Raw genomic sequence first — 27,983 nt, forward strand, 5'->3', positions numbered from 1 at the left:
TGACTTCTTGTTCTGAGTCGTGCAGTAGAAGCTGAAGCTGAGGACACCATTGAAGGAACCTATGCGACACTTAACTGCAGTGTTTGCTATAGAAAGAGCAAAGGGTCCTAGGTGTTACCAACCGTTTACTCTGTTTGAGCAATACCAAGGAGGCTACATGACCGGCTCTGTGTTGGGAGCAAGTGAAGGGGGCTTGTGCACATTAAATCTGCACTAGGTCCCCACCTGTACTGTGAACCCCATTATTTCTCTAATACAGCCACCGACAGTTGCCTATTTTATTCAGAGAATTTTCTCTTGGCACCTTTCACCCCTGTCTTGAGACGCTTCAGAAGCAAGAGAGGAGAAGGCAGTCACCCCCCTGCTTTACACACACACACACACACACACACACACACACACACACACACACACACGGGAGAGGGGGCGGCGCAGGCGTATAAATGCTAGAGCAATAGGTGGAGGGAGCTCATGCTAATTGCTGTATCAGTGTTTATCTTTTGTTTTTGTTTTGTTTTTGCAGTCAGCATCTCATGTTTCCTAGGAAACAGGACATCCCCTCATTCCTCTCGTTGGCTATCAGTCTGTGGTTAGGGGCCTGGCATGCCACCTGCCATGTGTAAGGCCTGTTCCCCCACATTAACTGGACAGTGGTATTAACAGCCTACACTGACGATTTTTTGAATCTTAGCTGCTTCAGGGTATCTCTGCTTGAATATATATATATATATATATATATATATATATATATATATATATATATATATATATATATATATATATATATATATACAGCTCTTTCCATTGCTGTCAAATGTAGCCTTGGATAGAAAGCCTGCCTGCCTGCCTGCCTTTCTTCTTCTTCTTCTTCTTCTTCTTCTTCTTCTTCTTCTTCTTCTTCTTCTTCTTCTTCTTCTTCTTCTTCTTCTCCTTCTTCTCCTTCTTTCTTGAGACAGGGTTTCTCTATGTAACCCTAGGTGCCCTGGAATTCACTATTTAGACCAGGCTGACCTTAAACTCACAGAAATCCACCTGCCTCTTGCTTCCAAGTGCTGGGATGAAAGGTGTGCACCATCACCACACAGCTCAGATGTTCACTTTCGATCAAATATGTTAATACTGTACAAGGCCAGCCAGGCTTATCCAACGATTGAAGCAACAGCTCCAGAGAGGTCTAATGAACTCTAAGAGCCATACAGCGAAGAATTGAATTAGGACAACCCTAACCCAGGTCTTCATATGGCCAATCAGAAGTCTTTTTAAACTGCCTTATAAATCTTTTTTTTTTTTTGCTTAGTATGAATCTACTACAATAGTATCTGAAATAATGTATCTGACTGCCTCATTTTAACCACCTATAACAAATCCTACAGTAGAGTTTGAATGTCTGACTGTTAAGATGTGCCACTAGACATTTCCACTCAGATACAAAGAGGCCTAGAAAGCTACCATGAATGTGTGGAAAGTTCTGCATTTTCGAAGTCATCTGCCAAAGCCAACCTTTAGAAAGCTCCCCTAAGAACAGAACAATAAAAACAAAATTAATTTCTGCACCCTCCTTCAGGCTTTTGAGTACTTTGTCACAAAAATTCAGCCTCCAATTCTCCCTTCAACCTGTGGGAGGTAAAACCCTTGCTGCTCTGTTGGTCAGTGGCTTAAGATGCTGGGGTATGTTGTAATTTTTTGTATGCTCCTTTGGTGCTGTGTAGAGGCGGTCCAGGGAAGCACTGTGTAGATATGTCCTTAGATTAGAAATTTCTCTGAGGTTCCAAGGGACCAAATGTAAAACTTAGGTTGTCATAGCTAGACAGTTAACCCCAAAGAGGCAGACTGCTCACCAGGGTTCTGGACACCCTAGGGGGACCTACAGTAAGCCAAAATTTCCCCTAGAGTAAAGGCTTGGGCAGCTTTGTCACTGTCCATGGTTCTGACAGTTCAGAGCTCCATTATTGAAGGGGCAGTCTCTTATTCCTATGGTCTAGGGCTCTATCATGCACAGGGCAGTCTCCCATTCCATCCTCTCCTGAAGGAAAAAAAATATGTGATTTTTCCTTCAATCTTCCTTCCCACCTTGAAATTTTTTCTTTTTTTATCTTTTTATTTTTAATTTTATTAATTCATTCAGATTACAGCTCAATTGTTATCCCATCACTTGTATCCTCCCATTCCTCCCTCCCTCCCACTTTCACCCTATTACCCTCCTCTAGGTCTGTGACTGAGGGGACTTCCCCTCCCCCACTATATCCCACCTTTATTTTTAAATGGTTTCTATGTTACCCCATAAGTGACTGAATCATTCCACGTTCTCACAGTGAATACACATTCATGCGTATCTGCTGATGTCACATAAGGGCAGTTATCTCCTTTGACATTGAGTATGCTTTCTATCATCCTGTGCCTGTCCCTGAAGATCACATCTCACATGGGTGGAGTGGGTCTTCAAGGACTGGCTGCTGGCAGTGCAAGCACTCCACCCTGTTATCACTGAGCAGAAGGCATCCTGAGCATCACAGCCGAGTTCCTTGTGTACTCGCAGGTGTGTGTGTGTGTTTGTGTGTGTGTTTGTGTGTGTGTGTAGGGGTAACCATCTTCACCTCAATTTTAAGATAGCATGGTAACATTGGATGAGGAGACTCACTGTGATCTGTGGCATAGAGGGCACGTGTGCTTGGCTACGTTTATCCACTGACTGATTTTCCTTTTCTGGGGACAGTTCACTTTTGTGCTCTGAGAAGGACTTGAAAGTGAATTACCTGACTAACAGAGTCACACATCTCCCTCCATGTGTATATGCCAGTGGAGACACCTTCAGAATTCTTTGAAGGTTTGGTGGAGGTATGACTGCTACCACCCTTTGCTTCTAGTGAGAATAAGCTGGTAACAGTAACATTTGCAGTCTGAGCTAGCACTTCTGTATTGCACAGCATGCACCTGGAGCAGTTTTCAGTGCTTTGTAGATATTAATCCACCACAGGAACTCTGTGAGGGAGATCTGTAATCCTCACATTCTTAATATGTGAGACCATAGAGCACAAAGACGCTAAGTAATCTGCCTAAGGTCACATGCATGATTAAGTTTCTCTTTAATGCTAGCTCAGTGGGATCTTAAGTTCTAATGGTGATTAGAAAGTAGGGCTGTTCCCCTTGAAAGTTAGGGCGATTCTCAGGTCTCAGAGACCATGGCATCTTCTTTCTTGAGCTTTGAGGACTGGGGGATACTCACTTTCCCAATAGGTCAGTGTTTCCCAGCAGGGCCCAGCCCTGAGCCACATACGAAGTAGAAGGCATTCATTTTTGTACTGTCACTGTGTTCATCTCCATTGTCAGAGAATACGGCCTGGAAGTGAGGTATGGGCTGTGCGTGGCCTAGGAGGTGATAGAGGATGGACAGTGGGACGTACTGGCATGGGTAGGACATGTGTTGGGTGCCTTTGAAGTAATGCCCACAGAGGAATGAAGGGAAGAACAGTGCCACTCACCAGATCTCGGCCCGATGTCCAGCTCAGTATCTCTGATTTACTTGGGTGCTCAGCTGCTTAACACTTCTTTTTCCCTTTTGTCCTCCTCAACTCTTTCCCTCCCTCTTTGTCCCTAATTTACCCTCTCCCTCCTTTGCCCCTCCTCCACGTCTCTTCCTCCCTTCCTCACTTTTCCCTTCCTCGCTCCCATCCACTTCTACTTTCTCCTCCCTCTGTAGCCGTCACACGGGGACAAGACCTCAAACCCTGAAGTTCTGAAATGGATGAATGATTTGGCCAAAGGACGCAAACAGCTCAAAGGTAAGTGTCTTTCCTCTCAGAGAGCACCAGTTATGACAGCATAATGTCCAGGGCAATTGTAATCCATTTCCACAGGAGCCTTTTTGAGCTTTAGTGTCTTTTTTTTTCCCCCAAGACAGGGTTTCTCTGCATAGCCTTGGCTGTCCTGAACTCGCTCTGTAGACCAGGCTCATCTCAAACTCACAGGGATCTGCCTGCCTCTGCCTCCCTGAGTGGAGCTTTAATTTCTTGCTTAAACTGCAGCTCCACATATTCTTCAGGCCCTTTTAATAAACCTCCTTACAAGAGACCTGGGGCCTCCATCCACCTTGTGGAGTTTGTTACTAACTAGATTGTATTGAGCCAGGCAGATGACTTGGCTCCCTGCTCTGGGCCCAGTCTTCTTCTTCCTCTGCTTCTTTCTGGGATGGTTGTGTGTTATTAATGCTAAGGACAATTCCTGTATACTTGTGAAGTTATTTTCTTCTTCCTTCTGTTCTGTAAGTTGATACTTAGATAGATGGGAGTTGGTCCAAACTTCTGGAAGTTTCATCATCAAAGACTAGAAGGGAGTAGTAATTTGATGGTATTAAGTTGTAATGATGTAGCATGCTTATAAAACCCACAGTGTTTAAACTCCAAGCCAGAGAGTAGCATGGTGCCTTATAGTCTCAGTATTTGGAAAGCTGAGGCAGGAGGATTGCTGGAGTGGGCTACACAGTAAGTTGCAGACAAGAATGCATTACAATTAGATGCTGAGTCAAACAACAATATAAACAAAACACAAAGCCAGAGCACAAAACTAAATGAAGAAAATGATATACATATATTTGGGGGGAAAATCAGTATAATGGTCTCACTCAAGTTCAACTTCTCTTTCCCATGACATGTTGTGAAATGCAATTCAACGGTCAGTCCCTGGTGGGTTTTTAATTTTTAATCATCTAGGGTTGCATAAAGTCACATTGTTAGAATGGTGGCCTCGGGATTTTGAAAGTTAGCATTGGAGGATGGAGAGAGATGTCTTAGGGTTTAGGAGTGCTTGCTTCTCATCTAGAGGACCCAAGTTTAGTTGTCAGTACCCATGCTGCTGGGCGGCTCACAGCTGCCTGTAACTTTAACTCCTGGGAGTTCTGAAGTCATGTACTAGGCTCTGTGTGCACTTATACTCACATAGCGACACACACACACACACACACACACACACACACACACACACACGAAGTTAAATCTTTGAGGGCGAAGAGCATTAGATAAAGTTGTGAAGCATCTCAAGTTGGGGCTGGAACTCCCAATGCCCCTCTCATCTTCTCTTCCCTCAGCTCTGCATATGGAATGCATAAGCTCCTGTATTCCCAGAGGCCTTCCTATGTACACAGCTCTTACCACGCACACCAACACACTGCTGCACATAGAACTGCAAGTGCTATAGTAGGCAACAGTGGAAACCTGGGGCCAGGGTGGAGCATGTCTTCCTCCAGAAGTCTGCTGCAATCCAAACCTGAGTTCTTGCCTCCTGTGGTTCTCCACTCCATGAGAGCCCAGGGCCCTAGGGTTCTTCACGGCTCAGTGTGTGCTTATGACACTGGTCATGGTCAAGGCTGACTTTGGCAGCTGGAAGCCATCCCTAGCATTGCTGATGGCTGGAGAGGGAATTCATGAGAAGCTGTTTTCATATGGGCCAATGAGTCCTTCCTGCTCATGGTAACGCAAGGCACTTCTCTTAGAACTGAAGCTGAAGCTGTCGGAACAGGGGAGTACCCCCAAAGGCCCTCAGAGAAACCTGTCCTGTGAGCAGCCTCCGGTCCCCAGAGAGAACGGCAAATTGGAAGCTGTGGGCCCAGAGCCAAGCTCCTCGGGAGAGGAGACTTCAGATGCTGTGATGTTGGAGAAGAGAGAACAGATTCCTCCCGAGGATGACGTGAAGGTACCTCGCACCATTAGCATGGGGTGGCCAGGGCATGCTTTAGACCACCTACCGGAGCTCTTTGCTACCATGGTCACATCTTTAGGAGACTGTCCGCAGCACTCTGACCTGCTGAGTATCTGGCGGGCTAATGGCTGTGACTTGGGAGCATTGCCACATGAGTCTAGGACACGCCACTTCCGGAGGAGGGGCATGTTGGTGGAAGATGGTATGGATGGGAGGATATAGTCTACGCTCTACTAAATAAATAAATAAAACCAAGTCTAGGGAATAAGCATATTACCAGTAAAGAAAAGCTCCAATATGGGTGCTTCTCCATGTGTTAAAGTGTGATAAAGAAGGAGAGGCATAAAGAATTTCATGTTCTCAGAACAGAGCTGATTTAGGGAGTGATAGGTTGGGACTAAAGATCTCTGCTATAGGCATCTTACTTTTGAAATCTGAGACAGCTAGATAGAGTTGTCACTTGGGTATCAGGATACATAAGCCTGGGGCTTAGCAAGAGAGATTTGTTATATATTATAAAGAAAAGCAACCCTTACCTGGGTAATCCCTCTTCGTGATGCTTATCTGTGTTTCCATTTCACTTAGGCCATGGGAGATTTCTTGAAATCCCTCCCGTATCAAAGCTGAGGCTGATGTGGGTGACCTTTTACTTCCTGTTTAAGAGCAGCTGATGTGGGTGACCTCTTACTTCCTGTATAAGAGCAGTAGTCACCTTGTCACCTTTCTACCTTATACCATTTTCTGCCTCAACTCATCCTATTTCTTGCACAGAAAGACTATTTGTTGTTCACAGCATCATAATGTCCATACCTAACAGGCGTTGACTATATATTTGGCTTGAGTGAATGTCCAGATGAAGGACATTTGACTCTGGAATGAAGTCTTGTTGAGAAGTGTGATGCCTCTTCCTATTCTGCCACCCATGATCTGGTCTTAATACGGCAGGATTATATACCAGATCTCATCAGATATCAGAAGGCCTGCAACGTCCTGTCTTAGTCTTTTCACCAGGACTTGTGTTCTGTACGTACACATGGGAGTACAGTCACCTCCATCATCCCCTCACCTTTACATCTGAAAAAGAACCAATGTGTTCTGAGTGATAAAGGGAGGTCAGGAATGGTTGGGTCACAGGCTGGTATGTTGTTTCTCACATATGGCTAGGCTATCCCTACCATCTCCAACATTCTAGACTTTGAGGCTAGACAGCTAGTAACTTCTGAGTACATGTATATGCTTAGGCACATCTGGGATTTCCTATTCATTGGCATTTCCAAAGGACACTCTTCTTTTATAGTTATCTGGGTCTTATCTGTATCAACATCTTGGTCAGTATGAATATTGTAATCACTGGTTGATCAACATCCTCTGACAAAGCTCCACCACTCAGTAGTCTACTCAGTTATTAGTTGGTGGATTAACCCATTGATGAGATCAGCCGCCTTATGATCCTGTCACCTCTCAATAGAGCCGTTGGCTGGGAACCAAGACACACAACACATGCATGAGCTTTTTGGAGGGACACGCATATCCAAATCATAATAGTTGATGACTGACGGACAGTTACGCATTTCCAAAGATATTCAAATGTTCGTTATATGAGTCTGGGTAAATCAAGATAGGAAAGTCATGTGAGGACTGCTGTCCCGGACTCCCATTCTGCTGAGAGATGGGATGTAGGAAGTGGTTTAAACAGACAAGGATCTGGGTAAGTATTGTGCAAGGAACGAAGGTGATGAATGTCAGAACACAATAGAAGCAGTCTTTCTTGAATAGGGTTATTAGAAGGACAGAGACAGTTGACATTGAATCAAGAAAGTGGGCAGGCCAGGAGAGCAGCAAAGAACATTCTAGATAGAACTCCCAAATATTAAGGGATGAAACAAGAACTTGTTGCATACACAGGAATCTCAGGGCTGAGGCCTGAGATACGTGGCCTGAGATACGTGCAGCCTGAGATGCAACCAGAAAAGCTGCGACAAGTCGAGTGACACTGAACCTTTCAGGCCATGAAGTGGAGTAAGGGTGGCCAAGTGGTAACAGAAAACCAGTACGAGATAGTAAACATTTAAAGGATGTGATTACCATGTGAATAAGACACGGGGCAAATGAGAAGACGGAATGGGTGACTTGATCAATACAGTGACATTAGTAGAAAGACAGCATACTCAAAGCATATTTTAGTTGGAGCAAAAACACACGCTGAAGCCTTAGACCAATGGTTCTCAACCTTCCTAAGCTGTGACCCTTTAGTATAGTTTCTCATGTTGTGGTGACCGCCCCCCCCCCAACAATAAGATTATTTTCATTGCTACTTCACAGCTATAATTTTGCTAGTTATAAATTAAGGTGCAAAGATCTGATGTGTGACCCCCAAATGGGTCATGAACCACAGGTTGAGAACCACTGCCTTAGAGGGAGACCAGTCAGCTTACTGATGTATCAGAACTATGCAAGTAGGCAGGGTTTGAAGTGAAGATGAAAATGTTAAGAGGTAACATATCCTGGGGCACGTAAAATTTAAGATCAATGAAAACACAGGGCTTTCATTGAGCACTGAAAACCCTCCGTCCTGGGAGTGGTGGGATGGTCAGTTGGCCTTCTGAATGAAATGAGTCTGCAGACAAGAACCTGAGTGCTTCGGAGTCATAGATGCCTTCCTTGCATCAATTCTGTAAAACTGGCAAAATTATTTCAAACGTAGTATCTATCAAGTGGCTTAGTGAGTGTCAGAAGCCTCTTCAGATAGACCTGGGAGCTTTGCAGTAGAGCCTTTTAGATGGGGGATGTATGTAGTGGGGTGTGCAGGCTTTGATGGCACATTTCAGTGCTGCTGAGCGCCAAAGAAGGGTAACACAGGGAACCATAGGGAGTCATAGGGTGGGTACCAAGTGTGAGTTCAGAGGTCACAGCAAAACCCCAAGAAAACATAATTATAGCATCTATCCTGTTCCTTGCTTCCTCAACAAGCTATGCCATTTCATTTCATCTTGTTAAGTGCAGTTTCTTAAAGCTTGGGTGGATAGATGACTTTCTTGCCATATTTCTAACTCACATTAACTATTAAAATTTCCAGGGCGAGAGATTCCCCCATCTCCCCCTAAACTTTTAGGGAACTTCTTGCATTGGTATTTAGTCAGGTATTGAAGCTAGTGAACCCTAAACCAGCAGTTCTCACGCTAAACCAGCAGTTCATGACCCCCTTTGAAGTTGCACATCAGATAATCCTGAATATCAAATGTTTATATTATGATTCACAATAGTAGCAAAATTACAGGTATGAAGTAGCAATGAAATAATTTTTGTTGTTGGGGGTCACCACAACATGAGGAAGTATATTAAAGGGTTGCAGCGTTAGGAAGGTTGAGAACTGCTGACCCACAGTGGTGGCCTTGTTAGCTCAGATATCATGACTCAGCCATTTTCTCTTTTATTTAGAGATTTTTTCTAAAGAGCTAATCATTGGAAACAAATCTATTTTCTGTTTCTGCTTCTGTATGTTGCTGGCTATCTACACTACAAAAAATGTTATCTTTTGTTTTTTTTTTTTTTTATGTGTGTGAAGGGAACCACATTTAGTAAAACATGGCTTACTAATAGCTACCATTCTTTTCACAAAATAGCCAGAGAGAGCTGTCCAGGGTGATGAGTGTCGTTTTCCAGGCCAGCGTGCACAGGCCCTCCTGTGTACTGTTAGGAGTAAATGGAAGAGGAGGTTAAGGAAGAGAGAACTTGAATAAAACAGAATTTGCTAATATTTGTTGGCAGCTTGCTCATTCCGCCATTCAAAAAAATTCTTTATTTCCCATGTGGCTGACGTTCTTAGGCCTGGCACACATCCTGAAGAGAAGCTGGCATTCCGAACTGCCACAAAGTGGCCAGCCCAGATGTTTTCTTCCTGGCCACGGTCAGGAGGTTATTTAGGAAAAAGCTGCCGTAACTACAGCAGACTCATCTGTGTTTGTTTTCCTTATCCCGTAGAACTGTTGTCATAGCCTCTTTCTCAGAAAAGCGTGGGAACTTTTACGTACAACCATCCCCTCCTCTCATCGCACAAGTGAGCTTTCTCTCAAGGAGATAAGTAAACCCGACACTTCCCTCCCTGGATAGGAAGGGACAGGACACTGTTACTTTTTAGTTTTTAGGAACCAAGGCCTGTCAGTATTGTTCTTTGTGTCCGAGGCCCACATGTGCGCTGGTGTCGCATGCTCGTTTCTGTTGGGAGATTCATTGGTAATGATCCCAGGATTAAAATCCTTAGCATTGAGGGGGTTTGTGTGCATTGGATGTGTGCTTCAGTTTTCATCTAGTGTCTGGAGGACATCATTTTCTTAAGTAGCGCTCTCATTTGTTGTTGTTGTTGCTTTTTGAAGTTTCCTTGCATTTGTGCATTTTAAAAATACATTTTACTTCTAATTAAAATGCAGTCACATCATTCTCCTCATCCCCAACTCCTCCCATGCTGTCCTCCTAAAACTCATGGCCTCTTTTTCTTTAATTAACACACACACACACACACACACACACACACACACACACGCGCGTGTGTGTGTGTGTGTGTGTGTGTGTGCCAATTCCACTTAGTGTTGTTTATATGCATGTTTTTTAAGGATTGACCAGTTGGCCAATTAGAGGGCTCATCCCCAGGAAGACTGATTCTCTCTTTCTAGATGTTTGTTAACTGCCTGTAGCTGTATCTTGGGGGTGAAGCCCTGTGAGATTTTCCCCATCCACGTTGGCATGTCAGCTAGTATTGTCATTGTTCAGTCTTTTTTAGGTAGCCATATTATTGAGATTTCATAGGTGTAGCTTCCATCTTATATGTAGAAGATATAATCTTACAGCAGATGTCTTGATTTTTGTCCCTTTAGGATTGTTCTAGAATTTGGAGGGGAGGGTAGATATAATAGGTAGAAAACCTACAATCAAATTTCAAAAAAAACCCTATGCTTTAAGTATACTGTCTTGTAAAAAGCAATTTTAATGTTTTCTAAAGTTACATTTATATTTTCTCTCTTAAACTGTATTAAAATCCCATGTACTGCATATTGGAGGATGTGTGTGTGTGTGTGTGTGTGTGAAGATGTTACGAAAATGTTTAAAGAAAGAATTTGTCTAGAAAATTAAAAGCTTTTAAGGCTATTAACCAAAAGTAAAAGGCTTCTACAGCAAATTATCTTCCTCCTGAAAATGCAAACAAGTCTTAGCTTACAGCCTGTAGTGTGTGTGTGTGTGTGTGTGTGTGTGTGTGTGTGTGTGTGTGTGTGTGTATTTATTCACATAAGAACATCATATACAGCTGGGTAGCAGTGGTGCAGGTCTTTAATCCCAGCACTTAGGGTATGTATATTGAGTGAGAGATTACTAAAAATTAGAGTTCTTTTTACCTGTGAACTTCTTAACAATCAGGACAGGGTTGTGTGTGGAGAGCCACAGATAGCAGCGCCCCCTGCTGCTTCCCGGGTGCAATGCGCCCCTTATGCGCATGCCTGAAGGCATAGCGTGAGGTGGCGTGATCCGAATGCACCAACCAAGAGCGACAACGTGGCAGTCTCTGATAGGACCAGGCACACTATAAAGGTTCTGTGGGAGCTTTTCCCGGGGTCACTCTGGTAGTCAAGGTTCCTGAATAAACTGCGGCAAGAAGAGTTCCCGGTGGTCGGGGCGGCATCGACAGTTGTGGTAGATAGTGGTGAGGAGTGAAAGAAGTATGTGGTGGTGATATCCTGGGCCTCAGTAAACTTTTATTTGGGTAGGGTAAGACTGAAACAGAAAAGCTAAGGTCCACATAGTGAAATAGAAAGGTCCATAGACAAGGGAGATCAACATGGACCAGTGTGGCATGTCGCTATCATTCGTGGGTGCGGCCGTCCTGGAACTCCCTCTGTGGACCAGGCTGGCCTCGAATTCACAGAGATTCACTTGCCTCTGCCTCCTGAGTACTGAGGTTAAAGGTGTGCCTGACTGAGACGTTTAATTTTTATATGAAACATGACCTGCTAACAGTGGTGTGTAGGGGTGAGTCTGCAGCAGACAGACAGAGTGCATTAGTATACCAAGTGGGGAATTGTTTTAGTTGGAACCTTAGCAAGTTGGTTGAAATACGCGCCTGCCTTTGTAATAGCCTGGAAGGAACTCTGAAACTCTAACTCCCTTGTAGTGAGGGTAGGAAATTGAAGATTCATATGTCAAATGTTTTATCTCAAATAAAGTTTATATGAAAACTACCTAGTAAGGCAGAACATATTCTGTGTGTGTAACAATGGAGGTTGTACAGAGTTCGTGTTTGTGAGTGATCATAGATGTTCAGAAGAAAAAGTGAGAGGTCTTGACTGGTCACTTAAAAATAAAGTAAAATAGAGGCATAAACTACAATGCATTGCAGACTTGTCCACAAAGCCTTTTGGTCCAATTTTCTATACTCATATCCTTTATGGGATTTTTTTCCCTAGGAAAACAATGTGCAAAAGACACCATCTTTTGATTTCCATTTTACTAATTGCTGTTGCATTAAAATGTTGACTTCCTTTTTACTTAATTGCTGTTCCATTAAAATTTATGGCTCCAAACATGATCTGTTGTTGTTGTTTTTGCCTGCTGGAATATTGCCGTAGGAAAGGGACTATAGCTCTGTGATAGAGGGCTTGTCAGGTTTATATGGGTTCTGGGATGGATCCCCAACATGTGGTGGGTGTAGGGAGACCACTGTCTGAGAAAAAAATAATTTTATGTTTTTCAGGTAACTAAGCAAGACAAGAACCTCATAAAGCCTCTTTATGACCGATGCAGAATTATCAAGCAAATCTTGTCAACACCATCCCTTATCCCAACAATTGTAAGTAAAGATGGCGGCACTAACTGGAAATGTTGACTAGCACCTTGCGTCAATGCTATGGAGTACTGTGTCACAGCCAGCACAATGAATGTTATTGAGTGGCCTTCCTAGCTCTGCATACTATGATCCCACCAGCTACTGTGGTCTTCCTAGCCCAGTATTGTGCTTAATAGAGATGCTTCACAGAAACTGCTATGAAACAGAACATACCAAACTGGCATGCTTGGGGCCACACTTTAAATTTTGATTTCATTTTTTACCTTCCTTTTGGGCAAGGAAAAGAAAAGACAGAATGGGTTTCACTGTGGCACTGTCTAGACAAGACAGAACCTTTCCACCATTCTGTGTATGGTGTCTAATAAAACTGATAATACAGTCTTTGAAATACTGAGACATCGTTTTGGTTCAATCCGGTCACACTATTCTAGATATACATAAATTTATCTCAGTAAGAAGAAGTACTAAAACTGAGTTAGGCTATTTTCTTAAAACAACTTTATAGACAGACAGAACTAGGAAAGCACCCCATCAATTTCAAAACAGCTACTCAAGATATCAGTGTAACAAGCAGCAAATGTTAAGAAATGAACTTAAATGTACTTGAGTACATTTATAATTCTGTATTTTAAAGAATGTTAGGAGAATGATAAGTTGTCTAAACTGTTCCCCTTGAGGAAGAAGAATAGTTTAAACCCTTTTCACGTTTGAAGAAAACCTTTTGGTTGTCATATTTACTGCAAAGGTTAAGGAATAGCTCCTGTGTCTTTGGCATTCCAAAAGCCCTTCTGAAATTTTCACCTAAACAACATCTGTATTGACTGTGGCCTGCTCTGCTTTGTCTGAGTGGGACAATTTTTGAACAAGGTGTCTATAGAGCATTTTGCCCTAACCTGTACTAACTGCTCTGAAGCTGGAGTACAGAGGTCCTGGGGGGAAGGGAAGACCCGCTTGGCTGTACAGTACAGCCTGAGTCAGGTCCTGTCATCCAAGGAATATATGACCCAGTGAATATAGATTAACTTGAGAAGCACTTGTGGCCCAGCCAGCATGGATGCCTCTTTTCTCACTGTTTTGCAAGTTTTTTAATGAAACTGGAAAAGGGCGCTATTTTCCATTCCTATTCTCAGCAGCCATATGGGTCTGAGTTGTAGGGTCTTACAGTCCTCTGGAATGTTCAAGGGACATGCAGCACTCTGTGACTGCTTGGCTCTGCTTGTGGCAAGCAGGAGGAAGAGGATTCTGATGAAGACTGTGCCCAGAGAAGCCAACAGCCTTCTTTACCAGCTCCAGTGTCCCGCCTTCCTGTTGGTGATCACCTCACCTACTCCGAGGCAGAGCCTATGAGGACCCTGCTGCCAGATGAAAAGAAAGAAGGGAAGCAGCCAGCTCTCTCCATGTCCAACTTACACGAGGCCACCATGTGAGTGAGCAGCCTGAGTGTAGACTCTCAAAACTCCTAGCTTGGGGACCTTACCTGTACATGAAAATTTACCATCTCTTCAGAGTCTAAAGTATGCTCCCCAGCAGAGAATAGACCTAAATATAGAATTCAGTTGGCTTAACTTGAAAATATACACGAGATAGCTGTGAAGAGCCACAGTAAAGCCCTACATACGTCATTAAAGATTGATGTGCTGTTTACTCTGGTCCTCCTTTTCGGTTGTGTTCTGGTACTAGTAACCCTCGGAGCCCTTAGCAGAGTGAAAGAAGAGCTGGCCTTTGAAATATTGGACCCAAAAGAGTAAGATCCTTAGTGGGTCAACCATGGCCAGAGCCTTCATTTTCTTTTCTTCCTTTACTACATTCAGATGACGTAGTAGTCTAGATGGAAAATCACATTTGGCCACCAGTCAATGAGTGGGTCTTTGTCTCCTAGTGACTCCTCAGTTATGTACCGTTGTCATGACTACTACTACTACCACCACTACTTTTTTATTATATTTATTATTATTATTATTATTATTATTATTATTATTATTATTATATTATTATTATTATTATTATTATTATTATTCAGTAGTTAGCATACCTCTTGATCATGTGGTAACAGCCCACATTGTGAGATCTTCTTTAACATGTACAATACAGTCTGCTTCTTGTGAGTCCCAAATAGAGATGAGGCAAAACCAAGGACAGTATGCAATATTTAGCTTGCTGGGAAAACAGACCATATCTCCCTTCCTTCTTCCATTCTCCCCAACCTTTGAGTTGTAGCTGTAAGGAAGTCACTCCTAAATTTGGTTAGGTGGAGGCATTTTTGAGATCAATAGACTTGGCATATAGAAAATGCAAAAAAAAAAAAAAAAAAAAAAAACGCCTATGTGTTCAGCCTTTGGATGCATAGACAAATTCCGCCATGAAGTAGACTGCAGTGGAATGCCATCCTCCCCTGCTTCAGTTTCATTCCCAAGGGTTTTGTCCTTCTCCCCATACTCTAAGGACATGATGATTTTCCTTTTGTGTCTCTTATCTATGTTAACAAACATTAGTGTGTATTCCTTGGATGCCCGCTCCCTCCTGTTGTCTTGTTTTATAACCATGACCATCACCCTTTCTTAGAGCAGATGCAGTACACAGCCCTTTCCCTTTGCCCATGACACTATTAGTGTTAGGGAACACTAGGCTTATGAGCTGCTCCTACACTGAGGCCACATTTACAGCGTGTGCCGTACTGAGACTATTCTTCCATAATCGCTTTCAGTCATAATACGTCCATTTTGTGATGGGATAGAATGCAGACATGATCGTTCAGGCAGGCCAGTGCTTAATGGCAAATGTGTTTCTCCTGATACAGGCCAGTCCTTCTTGACCATCTCCGAGAAACCAGGGCTGACAAGAAGAGGCTACGGAAAGCCCTGCGAGAATTTGAAGAACAATTTTTCAAGCAGACGGGAAGGTAAGTGTGAGCAGTTTCCTAAAGAACTATAGTTTGGAATGAATTCTGCTTTTGTAGGAACAGTGGTAAAATGTAAATCCTAGCTGAAGATTGTGCTTTCTCCAATGCAACACCCGATGGTAACACTGTTAGGGATGTTTTATGGAATGATTATTATAATAGCTATCAGTTATTAACACCAGTCTTTACAAAATGAAAGTGGAACTCTGAAAATGTTTTGTATATGAGTTTCATTGCAACTACTGAAATTATCTAGGCTTCTTAAAAGTTTTACCTTTCAGCCCTTATTCTTAGATTTTTTTTAGTTCCACAGTTGTTTTCTACCTATTACACACATCTTTCCTTTAAATATTTTATGTAAACTTCACCATCCACCTCTGTTTGCTTTATTCTGGGGTCTAGTCTAAAAGTTCATAGCTATTTTTCTCTTCCTTAAATATTTAGTTGGACCATCTGTCTTCCTATATTTTTCTATCTCAACCCAGCTGTTACTATATACTCATTACTTTCCTGTAATTTTTACTGTGTTACCAACAAAAGTCTATATATAATCAGGTAATGAGCATTAGTGACTTTTGGATAAGAGACATATTGCTTAGCTCTCCTCAATCTCTGTTTACATCAATAAGCTGAAATGCTTTGTCTCCTGGGGTAAGTTGGAAAGCTAGGCCTGTGTATAGCACATTAGTTTTTTGTTTTGTTTTGTTTTGTTGAAACAAGGTTTCTCTATGTAGCCCTGGCTGTCCTGGACTCATTTATGTAAACCAGGCTGGGTCTCAACCTTACAGAGATCTATCTGCATCTGCTGGGAATAAGGGTGTGCACCACCATGCCTGGGCTGGGGACATTAGTCTTAATCCCCCACCCGCTCCCCAGGGTTTCTAATCTGCTACAACTGCCGGAAGATTGCAATGCAAATGTCCCAGCAAAACCCAACAAAATTACATTTATTTTTAAGTAAAAAAAACTTGATTGTGTGGTCTCTAGCTTGAACTCTAGATAACAACATTGTGTAATGCCAAAAGGTTGGACACTCTTGCAAGCAGGTGACTTTCCCAAAGTCACAAAGCTTCTAAATGGCAGAGATGAGTTGGGAGGCTCTTTTTACTGTCACATCACATTGCCCTTTCTCTCCTGTCTTCTGTCACTTCCTCTCAGCCCATAGGCTGCTGTGAGGGAGTGGGACTAGGCTAGAGCACCTTGAGGCATCCATGTTTAGCACTGCTTGCTTCATAGTCCTTGATAGCTTTTCTAATCTGCTCTCCATTAGCAATGGGCAAACCAGGTGAGGGACTCGAGGCTCAGCAAAGGAGGAGGCTCACTAGGTGCTTCGAGTGCACGTCCAATTTTGCATTAAAGTTCCTCTTTGGGATTATGCAGTGCAAATTTTCCATTCAGTGAAATATTTGAGGAGGTTTCAGGATTTCGAACTTAAATAGTTGTGGCATGAGAAATGAGCTCATTAGGGTTGTGACACATATACACAGTCTTTTCACCACTTTGAGTTTCCTGAGGAAATTTATAGTTTTACCCATTTGCATACAGCAGTCTACATTAGACTCCGAGAGGCTCCAGTGTGCTGAGCCCTGCCTATGGGATCTATCAGTATTATCTGACATGCCCTTTGGCAACAATGTGGCTTAATTGTCGTGCCTGTTCTCAGTAATAGCCATTGATTGTGTGTGTATATACAATGCATCAGTATATATCTAGGAATGAGTGTGCAGAACATGACTGCCCCTCACTGCAATCAAGGAACAGCTTGCTTTATTGCCCCTTCAGTGCCTAAACCTACTTTAGCTCTGCCTGTGCTTGCTGTGTGTGAAGTTATATGCCCTCTTGTGGTGATAACAAGTCATCAATAAGAAATGCTCACTTATTATCTTGTTTCCCTGAGACTATTTACTGCTGAGATTTAACCCATCTATAAAGCTAAAGTGACCATGCAAATTCATCTTTCTATATGTTTAGAGACACTGGAAACACGGTAATAGAACAATAGCACTCAGACTGTGCATGCACCAAGGCCTGTACATTAGTGTACATGCCCAGTCTTGGAATTAGTGTGCAGAAAGAGAGCTGCTGCAACTTATTAAAGTGTGTATGTGTCCCTTTGTATGGAGGCCAGAGGACAACTTAGGGATCAGTCCTCTCCTTCCCCCATGTGAGTCCTAAGGATGGAGCTCCTGTCATCAGGTTTGGTAGCAGGCACCTTTGCCCACTGAGCCATCTCATTGGCACCCGGCTCAGACTCTTTAGACTCGTGGGTTACTTCTGCCAAGAGGAGACTCACAAGTTCTGCTACACATTGGCAGAGACAGATGTAGCTACAAGGAAACTTGGGAAGACGTCAAGTTTACAAGGCAGCCCCTGGAAAGTTTGTCATTATGGATTTATGGATTACTTGCGTAATCCAATATCTGCAGTGTATCAGGATACTATTTTTTTTTTAATAACAGTTTTCACTGTAAGGGCTGAGCACTCTCCACAGGCATGGAACTATGGAAAGAAAGAGGATGAGTAGACAAGGGATGCCTTGCTTTTTCTTCACACGTTTTCACCTTCACCACTGTTCTGTGCTTGAGCATGGGATCTCATATTCGCAAAACACACCATACTGTTGCTTAGAGAAATGGAGCAGAGATGGAGTGAGGCTAAGGGGACGGCAAGAACGCACAACTAAAAAAGAGCCCAATGGAAGCCACAGGCCTCTGTCAGTTGTAAAAGGACCTTTGTGATGACCTGGCTCATACACCGACTAATAGATTGTGTCTTCCTTTCTGCAGAAGCCCACAGAAGGAAGACAGGATGCCAATGGCAGACGAGTACTATGAGTACAAGCACATAAAAGCCAAACTGAGGCTCTTAGAGGTCCTCATCAGCAAGCAGGATGTGGCCAAAACCATCTGAGGTTCGGTTCTGATCACCTCCACCCAAGACAAAGTCGAGTTGATTCTCCTCTACTGTTCTTACTAAGTAGTTTTGATGTACTGAAAACGGAAGCACTTTAGAGATAGTATTAGCTGTTTTTTTTTTCAATAAAGGAAGAGCTCGTATAATTATACACAAGAAGGCATTTGAATGGGGAAACAAAAGGTAATATTGGGACCGGCAAAATCATTCGGCCTCCATGCCAGACTGAGATCCGTAGTCAAATGTAATTGTTTCAAAAACCATCTGATACCTTGTCAAACCTAAAATAATGCATTGGCAGACTACTTCCTAGGGAAAGTTTATTGGTGCCCCTAAAACTTATTTTACTGATGTATGGAAAAACCGTGGTTTAAATAAATTGAGTCAAGGAGAAAAATCTGCTCTTCATCCAGGGAAGAAAACAGGCAGAAGGTAACTGAAGTGAGAAAACACCCACTACCTTGTCCTATAAATCTGTAGGCAGTCAGCACTCTAAAATACACACAACTGTGTCACCGCTAATTTCTTATTTCTATATGAAAATAGTGCATTATTTTATCTGTTATTTGAAATTTTACATTTCTGGTTACCAAAGTTCATTTGGATGGCATGTACTTTGTGAATTATCTTTGTCTATAACTGACAAATGTTTATATTAAAATAAAATATTAACATAGGTATTTTGGATAGATGTGTCTGCAGTAATAACTTAATGTGACCATAGTATTATTGCTGATTTTCTTGTTTCCTATGCTAAGATTCTATAACTATTTTTCCATTGGGAATATGCATCTTTCTTAATGTTCCAAGGTCTGTACTTTATAAAGTGAAACAACTTTGCTGTGAGCTGCATTCATTCTGCACAGGGTGAAAAGCTTGGAAATCACCAAGGCACCTTTGATTTGCTTTATTTAGTGTATCTTGCTTTTCCTCCATTCATTTAAAACATATTTATTGGTTTGGGTTTTTGTAAAATCAAAACAGACATTTTCTCATTATCAACTTTGTTCATATTTCTGTTTTCTGTAATGTTTAAGCACAGTGTTGAAGAAACTCAGATTTTCATATTTCTTGGGCAGAAGAAAAAAAAATACTGGTTCCAGAAGTGGGTTATATATGAGAGGCATATTGTTTTCTCTCTGTATTCACCTGATGTTTTAAACCTTTTATGAATCAGAGTAATGGCCTTCATCAATTTGTTTAATTGAAGTCATCTACTTGTAACAGGACAGATACACAACTATTTGAGGTTTACAAATTACATCTTTGATAAGGGAAATGGTTTCGTGAGATGTATACAATTGCTATTAAAGTGTAACTATATTCTATATGATTGTAAATATTTTATACAACATACAAATAAAATATTTTTCTATTATATTTATTATGTTGAAGCACGGTAACTATTTCCTGTTAGCTAATATAAATAACATAAATAACACTGTCAAACAACAAGGTGGAAGTGCTGACAAGTCTAGGCTTTTAAGATTTAACTCATGCTGCAATTACACCCTTTCATGCGGTTTGGAGTTATCCCAATATTTATTCAGTAGATTAAAATGGATGCATATTTAAACACCATTTATAAGCCATTATTTTGTACTTTGCTAAAGCGGTCTATATAACTGTCTTGTTATGTTTGGCATAAAGGAAACATAAAAGCATTGCAGCATCTAGGCAAACAAAGTGTCGGGACAACTTGGGGACATCATTGGAACTGGTGGACAAGGGTGGGCAAGAGGAGACACGGAAAAGGCTCTGAATGATATATTTGCTTTTGGTGACAGCGGCATATGCATGCTTCAGTGGGAACATCTGATGGTGAAAATGAACAACAGAGGGAAATGCTCCTATGGGGAGACAGGGCGGGGGAGAGTACGAAAGAGGCGTTAACGTCCAACACTGATGTTACAGGTTTTGCAGCTGGGGTCTTTCTTTGCGTTTGCAGTAGACAAACTCATGAGCTGATGACCAGTGATTTCTGCCACGGTGCCCAGGGAAAGAGCCACAGGATCAGTGTAAATGACTTCTAAAATGACATCCTGGGCGTGGTGGTACACCAGCACCCCATCTTCTTCTGTACAGGTCAAGAACTTATTTTCTTTTGAATTAAGTTGAGGAAGGCGCTGCTTACAAAATTCATCTCCTGGCGATCCCACAGGGGCAATGACCAGAATCACATAATGATAAGCAGTGTACATACAGTAGAAGTCCCCAAAGTATAAGTTAGTATTGGGGTTGAAAAGTTTTTCGGCTGCAATTTCAAACCTGTATCTTCCATACGGCGAATCCTGGGGTGGCTTCCCCGTGTTGAACTCAGTGCTGCAGCTGAAGAAGATGCCTTCCAATTTCCCACTGATGGGTGAGCCATGGCTGCCACTGTTATCCTTGACAGAAGGCTGCATAGCATTCCCATGATGCTCTCTGTCGGAGAGAGGAAAGAGCCACAGCTCAGTACAGTAGTGGCAAATTTACTCGCTTACAGATTTGAACAGCACAGAAACCACTACCTATAGTTAAGGGTTTGAAAGGCCAGGCTATAGTCAGATCACGGGGGATAGATCTTTTGACACTACTTATCACAGCCTTTCACTTAAAATAAAGATGACCCACAAACCTTGGAGACCTTTAACAAGTAAATTTCCTGGACTGAAAAACTGAATCACAATCAGAAATCTTAGAGGAGAAATGAGCTCCATTTGTACTTAATGGGTTCCATAAGTGACTTTGCTAAAAAGAAAAGTACTGAAAATATTGAATATATGAACACTGCTAAGGAGAGCAATGTTTTAACTTTTGAACTGCAGTTTAAATGTGTGTTGTCTACCCAGGGTCCAGCCTGTGTGGCGGCTCCACACTGAGCTGCTGCTGCCACAGGCCCAGGCACCTCCCATGTTCATCCCCAGAATCTCCTTCGCATCCTGTGGTTTGGAGATAGTGGCTGCTGCTATCGCACACCTTTCTGTGCTTGTTCTGAGGCACCTTGAGATGGTCCTCTTCACAAGTTCCAGTATCATCAATGCTAACTGGAGTCTGGGGACACTGTCTTCGGAGTCCTACAATTGCCTTGACCATTATTGCAAGACAAATCACACAGAGATTACACTTTTCAGTTCTACGATCAAACTCAAAAGCATCTTAACCTAACTGAAATTCAGCTTGCCATCTGAATGATATGCCAATGAATGAAAAAATGTTCTTACAGTAGATACTCCTTAAAATTAGAATATTCTGCCAAATGCACAGACCAAGAAGAATGAAATAGAACTTCAGAAGAAAATAATCTATTGTCTATGAACTGCTTGAAAAACAATTCAAATGAGGATTCCAAGGATGCTCATAAGAATCCAGATTTTAAAAATACAAGGCAATGAGGGAAATATTTTCAGGGCATAACAGAGTTTTCCCAAGGATATAAAAAAAATCATAAAATAGAACTAGTCAGAAACCTTGGTGCAAATACTTAATCAATGAAATAAATACAATGGCAAACTGCCAAGGCACGTGAGGATAAATAGAATTTCTAAATCTAGCAGGTCTTCAAGCCAACAAAAGAACAGAACAAAGAAAGCCTCTAAGATTTAGGATACAATTAAGCAAATATTTAAAGCAGGCTCAGATGTGAACAAAGTGGGATTACTTTTTAAAAAGAGGTAGACTTTTTTTTCAAGATAAGGCCTCACTTTGGAGCTCCAGGTGGCTTCAAACTCAGAATTTCCCAACTCAGCATCCCAAGGGGTGGGATGACACCATATGTGGCTGGAGACAGAATTTCTACTTCCCTTGTTATAATTACACAGTGTATATATAAATTGTGAGCACATAAAGATGTTCATTATACACTGCGGTAACAGAAGACCACTGGTCAGGTGATGCTACTTTCACACTACAGTAGGCAGGCAGAAACAACAACAACAACAACAACAATCTGTTAAGGTGTGTATTTTCAAAGTAAATTTGTAAACCTGTACTTGTTTATTAATGTACAGAGAAAACTAACCCTTTAGCTAAAGCCCTAGAAGGAATCCCAACACATTTTCAAACTAAGAGAACGAGTAGATGGAAGATACAGACTCCTCTCTGCCCGAGAGTCAGTTGTGGCTGTTACTTAAGAAGAAACGAACTGTGCACCACTTAGACCAGGAGAAGGGCTTTGCTCCTTACGTTTTGGCCATTTAAAAACCCGGACACAGGCTGCTTTTCAGGTTGCCTCTTGCTTTTTGTTGGACAGTACCAGCTGTTCTTCTCATTTGCTCCCAAGCCCACTGTCTGCCTGTGTTGCCTTCTATGTGGCCCGAGGTCTGTGCCTTGACTTCTCTCATGTTGAAGTCCTGTCTGCCTGTGTTACCGTCTATGTGGCCTGAGGCTCTGTGCCTTGACTTCTCTCATGGTGAAGTCCTGTCGGTGTGAAATAGCAGCAGATCCAGGACACAGAGAAGGTGAGCCGTGGGTGTCCTCCTGACTTGCTCACGTGTCTGGACTCTGTGGCGCCAGCAAGGCTGGCTTCTGCCTGCTGCTGTTGCTGCTGAGTGACTCTGGACTCCCTTCTATTTCCACAGCTTGATATTGGCTGGTTGCTTCAGTGTCTTAACTATGCTTACACTTTTGTGAATGAATGGAGGTCTCATTAATTAATTTGTGAATGGGGGTTCTTCCTAGAATTCCTCAATTATTCTTTTTCTTGTTCGGTGCCTATTAGTATATTTAAGAACAGGAAGTCCAAGTCAAAGCTAGTACTCTGATAAAGAATTTTTTTGTTTTAAACCATCATCGGGCTTCTCAGCGTCTGAGACAATGAGGTATGCTGAGGACCTGCCACCATTGTTAGAACAGCAACAGGCCTTAGATTCCATCACCTGAAAACTATCCAATGGAGCTTATTAAAAATGTAGATTTGAGAGGCTGGAGAGATGACTCAGAGGTTAAGATGCTCTTCCAGAGGTCCTGAGTTCAATTCCCAGCAACCACATGGTGGCTCATAACCATCTATAATGAGATCTGGTGCCCTCTTCTGGCATGCAGGCAGAACACTGTATACATAATAAATCTTTTTAAAAAAATTCAGATTTGAGGAAACGTCACTGGGAGGCCACATGAGAAACAGTCCAGGAGCAAAGCCTGTATTTTCTCTAAACTGCTTTCTTCTTCTTCTTCTTCTTCTTCTTCTTCTTCTTCTTCTTCTTCTTCTTCTTCTTCTTCTTCTTCTTCTTCTTCTCTCCTCCTCCTCCTCCTCCTCCTCCTCCTCCTCCTCCTCCTTCTTCTTTATTTATTCATTCATATTACATGTCAATTGTTATCCCATCCCTTGTATCTTCTCATTCCTCCCTCCTTCCTGCTTTCACCCTATTCCCTTCCCCTATGACTGGGACTGAGGGGGACCTCCTCCCCCTGTATATGATCATAGGGTATCTTCTTGGTAGCCTGCTATGCTTCCTCTGAGTGCCACCAGGCCTCTCCATCAAGGGGACGTAGTCAAATATGGGGCACCAGAGTTCATGTGAAAGTCAGTCCCCACTCCAACCTGCTTTCTTAAACTGAAATTTTTTCATTTTCTTCAGTTTTCAGGAGCTTCTGATGTGCATTGGCATAAATTTCTTTACACCTTGTTTATCAGCTAAAATCCACAGGCATATGTTTGCTAAGTTTGTAACTATTCCAGCTGTAAGTCTCACCCCCACTCTCCTGTCCTTTCTGGGTCTCTCACAACCTGAACTTTGGTTTCTATGTCCCACATATTCAGTGTTCTGACAATTTTTATTTTCCTGTGTTACTCAGTTTGGATAGTTTCTATTTGCTCTTCAAGTTTATTGTTTTTCTTTCTTGTCCTCTTTGTTCTGCTTCAGTCCATCCATTGCTATTTTATATTTATATTGTTATTTTGTCTCACATTCTGGTTTTAATCAGCTCTAAAAACATTTGTTCTTCATGTCTCATGCTGCTTTGTGCATTCTATTTTCATTTTTAATTGCTTATTGTAGCCGGGCATGGTGGCGCGCGCCTTTAATCCCAGCACTCGGGAGGCAGAGGCAGGCAGGCAGCCTGGTCTACAAAGCAAGTCCAAGACAGCCAAGGCTACACAGAGAAACCCTGTCTCGAAAGACAAAACAAAACAAAACAAAACAAACCCCCAAACAATATCAACAACAACAAAAACATTTGTGTGTTTTCTATGGTCCCTACTCAATTCTTAGATCTGTTATCTTGGTGTTGGTCTTTGATAGTCCTTCCTTATCCAGACTCTAGATTACTCATCCTTGATATGATGCATGAATTTAGTTATCTGGAAATACCAGCTACTGTGAGACTCTGGGTCTGACTTAAACCTAGTATTTCAGTAGGCCTCTTCTGAGTATACACTAGTGAAGGTTGATTTTAAATTATTAGAAAAGGATGAATATCTAAATTCCCCTTTAGGTATCCAGTAACACTGAGGTGGGCATTCAAGCTCCCACTGGACTCAGCCAACACAATCTAGCTAGGACAGACTGCTGCTGCTGTCCAGCGGTCTTCAGTAACTGAACTGTAGGCCTCACTTGGTAAGCTTGGTCAGTGGTAGAAAGGTCAGGTTCCCGACTTGGCGATTCGCCACTCAGTACCACTCCAGCAGATCGGGTAGAGACTAAGCAGAAGGGTAAAAGGGCACCACTGGCCTCTGCTGGTAGGCGTGTGACTATGATTCCACACACCCACCATGGCTTTGGCTGAAAGTGGATGTTTACTGTCCAAGGTTTCTGCATTTTCAGCATTTCCCCCTGGTTCTTTAGGTAAAGGGTCCAAGCTTTCTGTGTTTGTGATCTATGCCATTGGCATTTCTAGGTTGCCAGTTTCTCTAGCACACAGTCCAGTGCATAATGGGTAAAAGGAAACAGGGCACTTATCCAGAATTTTTGTCAGGGTTTCTAGGTGAGCTAATTTCTACTCTCTCTCTCCCCTTCACCTCATAGCCCTGTATTTTATACAAAAATTTTAGGGTTTTCAGTTATACTCAGTAGGAGGAATAGGAAGACCTTGATCTATTTCATTTCACCTTTTCACCGTTTCTAAGCCTTGTTTCATGCTGCTACATAAGCCCCAGTTACTTACATATCCCATGTAAATCTGTAAGTAGGGTCCCAAGGTAGAAGCAGGAGTGTAAGCAGACCTGGGAGCTTGGAGATGTGCCTTACTCTCAGTGACACAGCACCAACTCTGAGGATAGATGGCTTGGCAGCAAAAGTACCAACCACAGGGTAGCCTAGAAAATGTGACCAGGCAGAGAACCACCTAGGCTAACCAGTGCACTTGGACAAGGGGACGGGTACAAGAGGCACTTTCATTCAAGGCAAGGGCACTCTCATTGTGGAGTTCTGTTTTTAGGATCAGAGATGGAAACTAATTCAACCCTTATGGATCAAGTCAGAACGTATCCATGACTTCCTCAGTTATGATGATCTGTAAAGATTCCTTCATAGCCAATCAAGCATTCTGATGATAACATTATAAAGGGGTTCCAATCAAGGAGATGCATCTCCACAGCAGCTTACTAACTAAAATGTAAATCAAGATACACGGAGGGAAATGCCCTGAGTGCAGTTCACTGCAAAGAAGGCTAGAGTATTTTTGTTGTCATTTGTGGTCTTGGCGCTTGAACTTAGACCACTGCATGCTAGGCAAGGACTTTCCCAGAGCTCCCCTGCCGAGAGAGAGAGAGAGAGAGAGAGAGAGAGAGAGAGAGAGAGAGAGAGAGAGAGAGAGAGAGAGACTTCTTTATTTAATAAGGCTTTAAAAAATGATGAAGAATTCTACCTATGCTTTAGTAACTGTATTTGTATTAATGCTTCAAGATACAGTTTACATGGGTTTTACTGCTGTTATTTTTCAAATTAAAACCAAAGTCAATTTTGTTGTTGGTACAAACATCTTTCATGCTGTAGACTGGTTAAGTCATGCAATGTATGCTCATTTCCAGGTGCTCTGACTTTAGCTGTTTTGTAATTTTGGAAACACTTCTGAGAACAAATTAAGCCAATGTGATACAGTATGGAAAGCCTCCACCAATGGAAGGATGAGAAAATCCTAGAGAAATACTGACCTCTGGTGGCCATACTTAGCAGTCATTGGCAGGAACCCAGAATCCTGAACAGACACTTAAGATTTATCACTATGGTCTGTTGATGGGTTTCTTATTGGTGGCAGTCCCAATAGTGGAACTTTTTTGGTTTTCCAACTTTAGTGCATTAAAAAACATAAAACTGTTTTTTGTGAACATACTAGCCATTCTTAATCAACAGCTGACAAAGCACAATAATTTGTCATTCAGTTTAAATTAGCTGAATGACACTCATCTAAAATTATATAGACTCTAGTCTACTTAGGAGAACAACAGACTGAAATTTGTATTTATAAGATACTCAGCCAGGCACGGTAGTGCACATCTGTAATCCCAGCATTCTGAGAGGCAGAGGCGGGCAGATCTCTGTGAGTTTGAGGCCAGTCTGGTCTACAAAGCAAGTCCAGGACAGCCAAGGCGACACACAGAAACCCTGTCTCGGGGTGGGGTGGGGGGACAAAACAAACAAACAAAACCCCCAAAAACCCTGAAGCCAAATAAAAAAGATACCCAGACAAAAAGCAGACACATTTGCTATCACCAAAATACATACAAGTACTTGGCACAACAAAGTACTTTGTTTTTGTTTAGACCTAGCATGGCAGGTCATGGTCTCCTAGGCTGTTTGGTACTCTTAGCTGCACTGATCCTGGGCTACCTGCTTACCGGGTCTTCCTGGAAAGACACTGCCGATAAAGCAGAACAAAGCAAAATGTGCTCCCCTCAGGTGGTTTCTCATTACCTTGGTAGTGAACAAAGTGACCAATGAGCACTTCTTCTAGAACATATATGCTACACACACTTCTTTCTCTGTGATTCCTTTTGCTTTTCTAATTGGAGCTCATTTGGAAATGTGGTTTAAGAGAAATTAGAAAAGTATGCAAAAATTAAACAAAAAATCAAAGCTTATTATTTTCATATATAATCCTGTCAAGTCAAAAATCCTTTAGAACTCTAAAGTGATTAAGGTTCGTATTTATTTTGATTGCTTTCATTTTGATACGGATCTCGTGGCTTTACCCTAAGCGGAGCCTCCTGCCTCATCTCTTGAATGCTAGTACTATAAGTCCTAGCCACCACACCCAGGGTAAGGCTTTAAAACAAAGATTATCTGGGTTGTGTGCACAAGTTTAGAACCACTGTAACATGTCATTTGTAAAAGCCTTTGTCTCTCAGGGCTGGAGCAATGGCTCAGCAGATTAGAACACTTTCTGCAATTCCAGAGGGTCCAGGTTCAATTCCTAGCGCAGGTGATGACTCACACCCATCTGTAACTCAGGTAACGCCACGCCCTCTCTGGCCTCTGCAAGAATGTGGTATACAGACATGCCAAGAGAACCAAACATATAAACACTCGTGACTCTTACCTAACATAGTCAAAATACTCTTTGTGCTGGTTTCGATAGAAAACAGAGAACTTAAGCATGCGTCCTGCAATCACGTCGGCCTTCTCCAGCAGCTGCGTTAGGTGAACTTTTGAGTAATCTGAAAAATTTAGAAGTCTATTGTTAAGTAATCCAGTACCAGAAATGCCAGCCACACACTTTATAAGCCACAGA

The 27,983-nt window shown here is 42.2% G+C and overlaps 2 protein-coding genes across 7 annotated transcripts in view; one reads left to right on the top strand and one right to left on the bottom strand.

Annotated features, from left to right (window-relative positions):
• Nucleotides 1-19,720, top strand: part of FAM13C (family with sequence similarity 13 member C) — a 112,508-nt gene extending 92,788 nt beyond the window's left edge. For 3 of the 5 annotated variants that reach the window (XM_084753975.1, XM_084753978.1, XM_084753976.1), the window contains 6 exons: nucleotides 3,698-3,779; nucleotides 5,486-5,685; nucleotides 12,431-12,526; nucleotides 13,750-13,946; nucleotides 15,321-15,422; nucleotides 18,209-19,720. In XM_084753975.1, coding sequence (XP_084610101.1) covers nucleotides 3,698-3,779; nucleotides 5,486-5,685; nucleotides 12,431-12,526; nucleotides 13,750-13,946; nucleotides 15,321-15,422; nucleotides 18,209-18,332 — 801 coding nt within the window. In that variant the 3' untranslated portion in view covers nucleotides 18,333-19,720. The remainder of the gene's footprint in view (nucleotides 1-3,697; nucleotides 3,780-5,485; nucleotides 5,686-12,430; nucleotides 12,527-13,749; nucleotides 13,947-15,320; nucleotides 15,423-18,208) is intronic. The other 2 variants (XM_084753974.1, XM_084753977.1) reach the window with 1 other exon arrangement.
• The window catches only part of PHYHIPL (phytanoyl-CoA 2-hydroxylase interacting protein like), a 37,498-nt gene continuing 29,032 nt past the window's right edge, over nucleotides 19,518-27,983 (bottom strand). For both annotated transcript variants that reach the window (XM_084753986.1, XM_084753987.1), the window contains exons 4-5: nucleotides 27,792-27,909; nucleotides 19,518-20,759 (exon numbers count right to left, since the gene is read on the bottom strand). In XM_084753986.1, the coding sequence (XP_084610112.1) occupies nucleotides 20,225-20,759; nucleotides 27,792-27,909 (653 nt within the window). In that variant the 3' untranslated portion in view covers nucleotides 19,518-20,224. The remainder of the gene's footprint in view (nucleotides 20,760-27,791; nucleotides 27,910-27,983) is intronic.

The sequence above is a fragment of the Acomys minous genome (genome assembly GCF_964271855.1).
Source record: "Acomys minous genome assembly, chromosome: 13".
NCBI classification, from domain to species: domain Eukaryota; kingdom Metazoa; phylum Chordata; class Mammalia; order Rodentia; family Muridae; genus Acomys; species Acomys minous.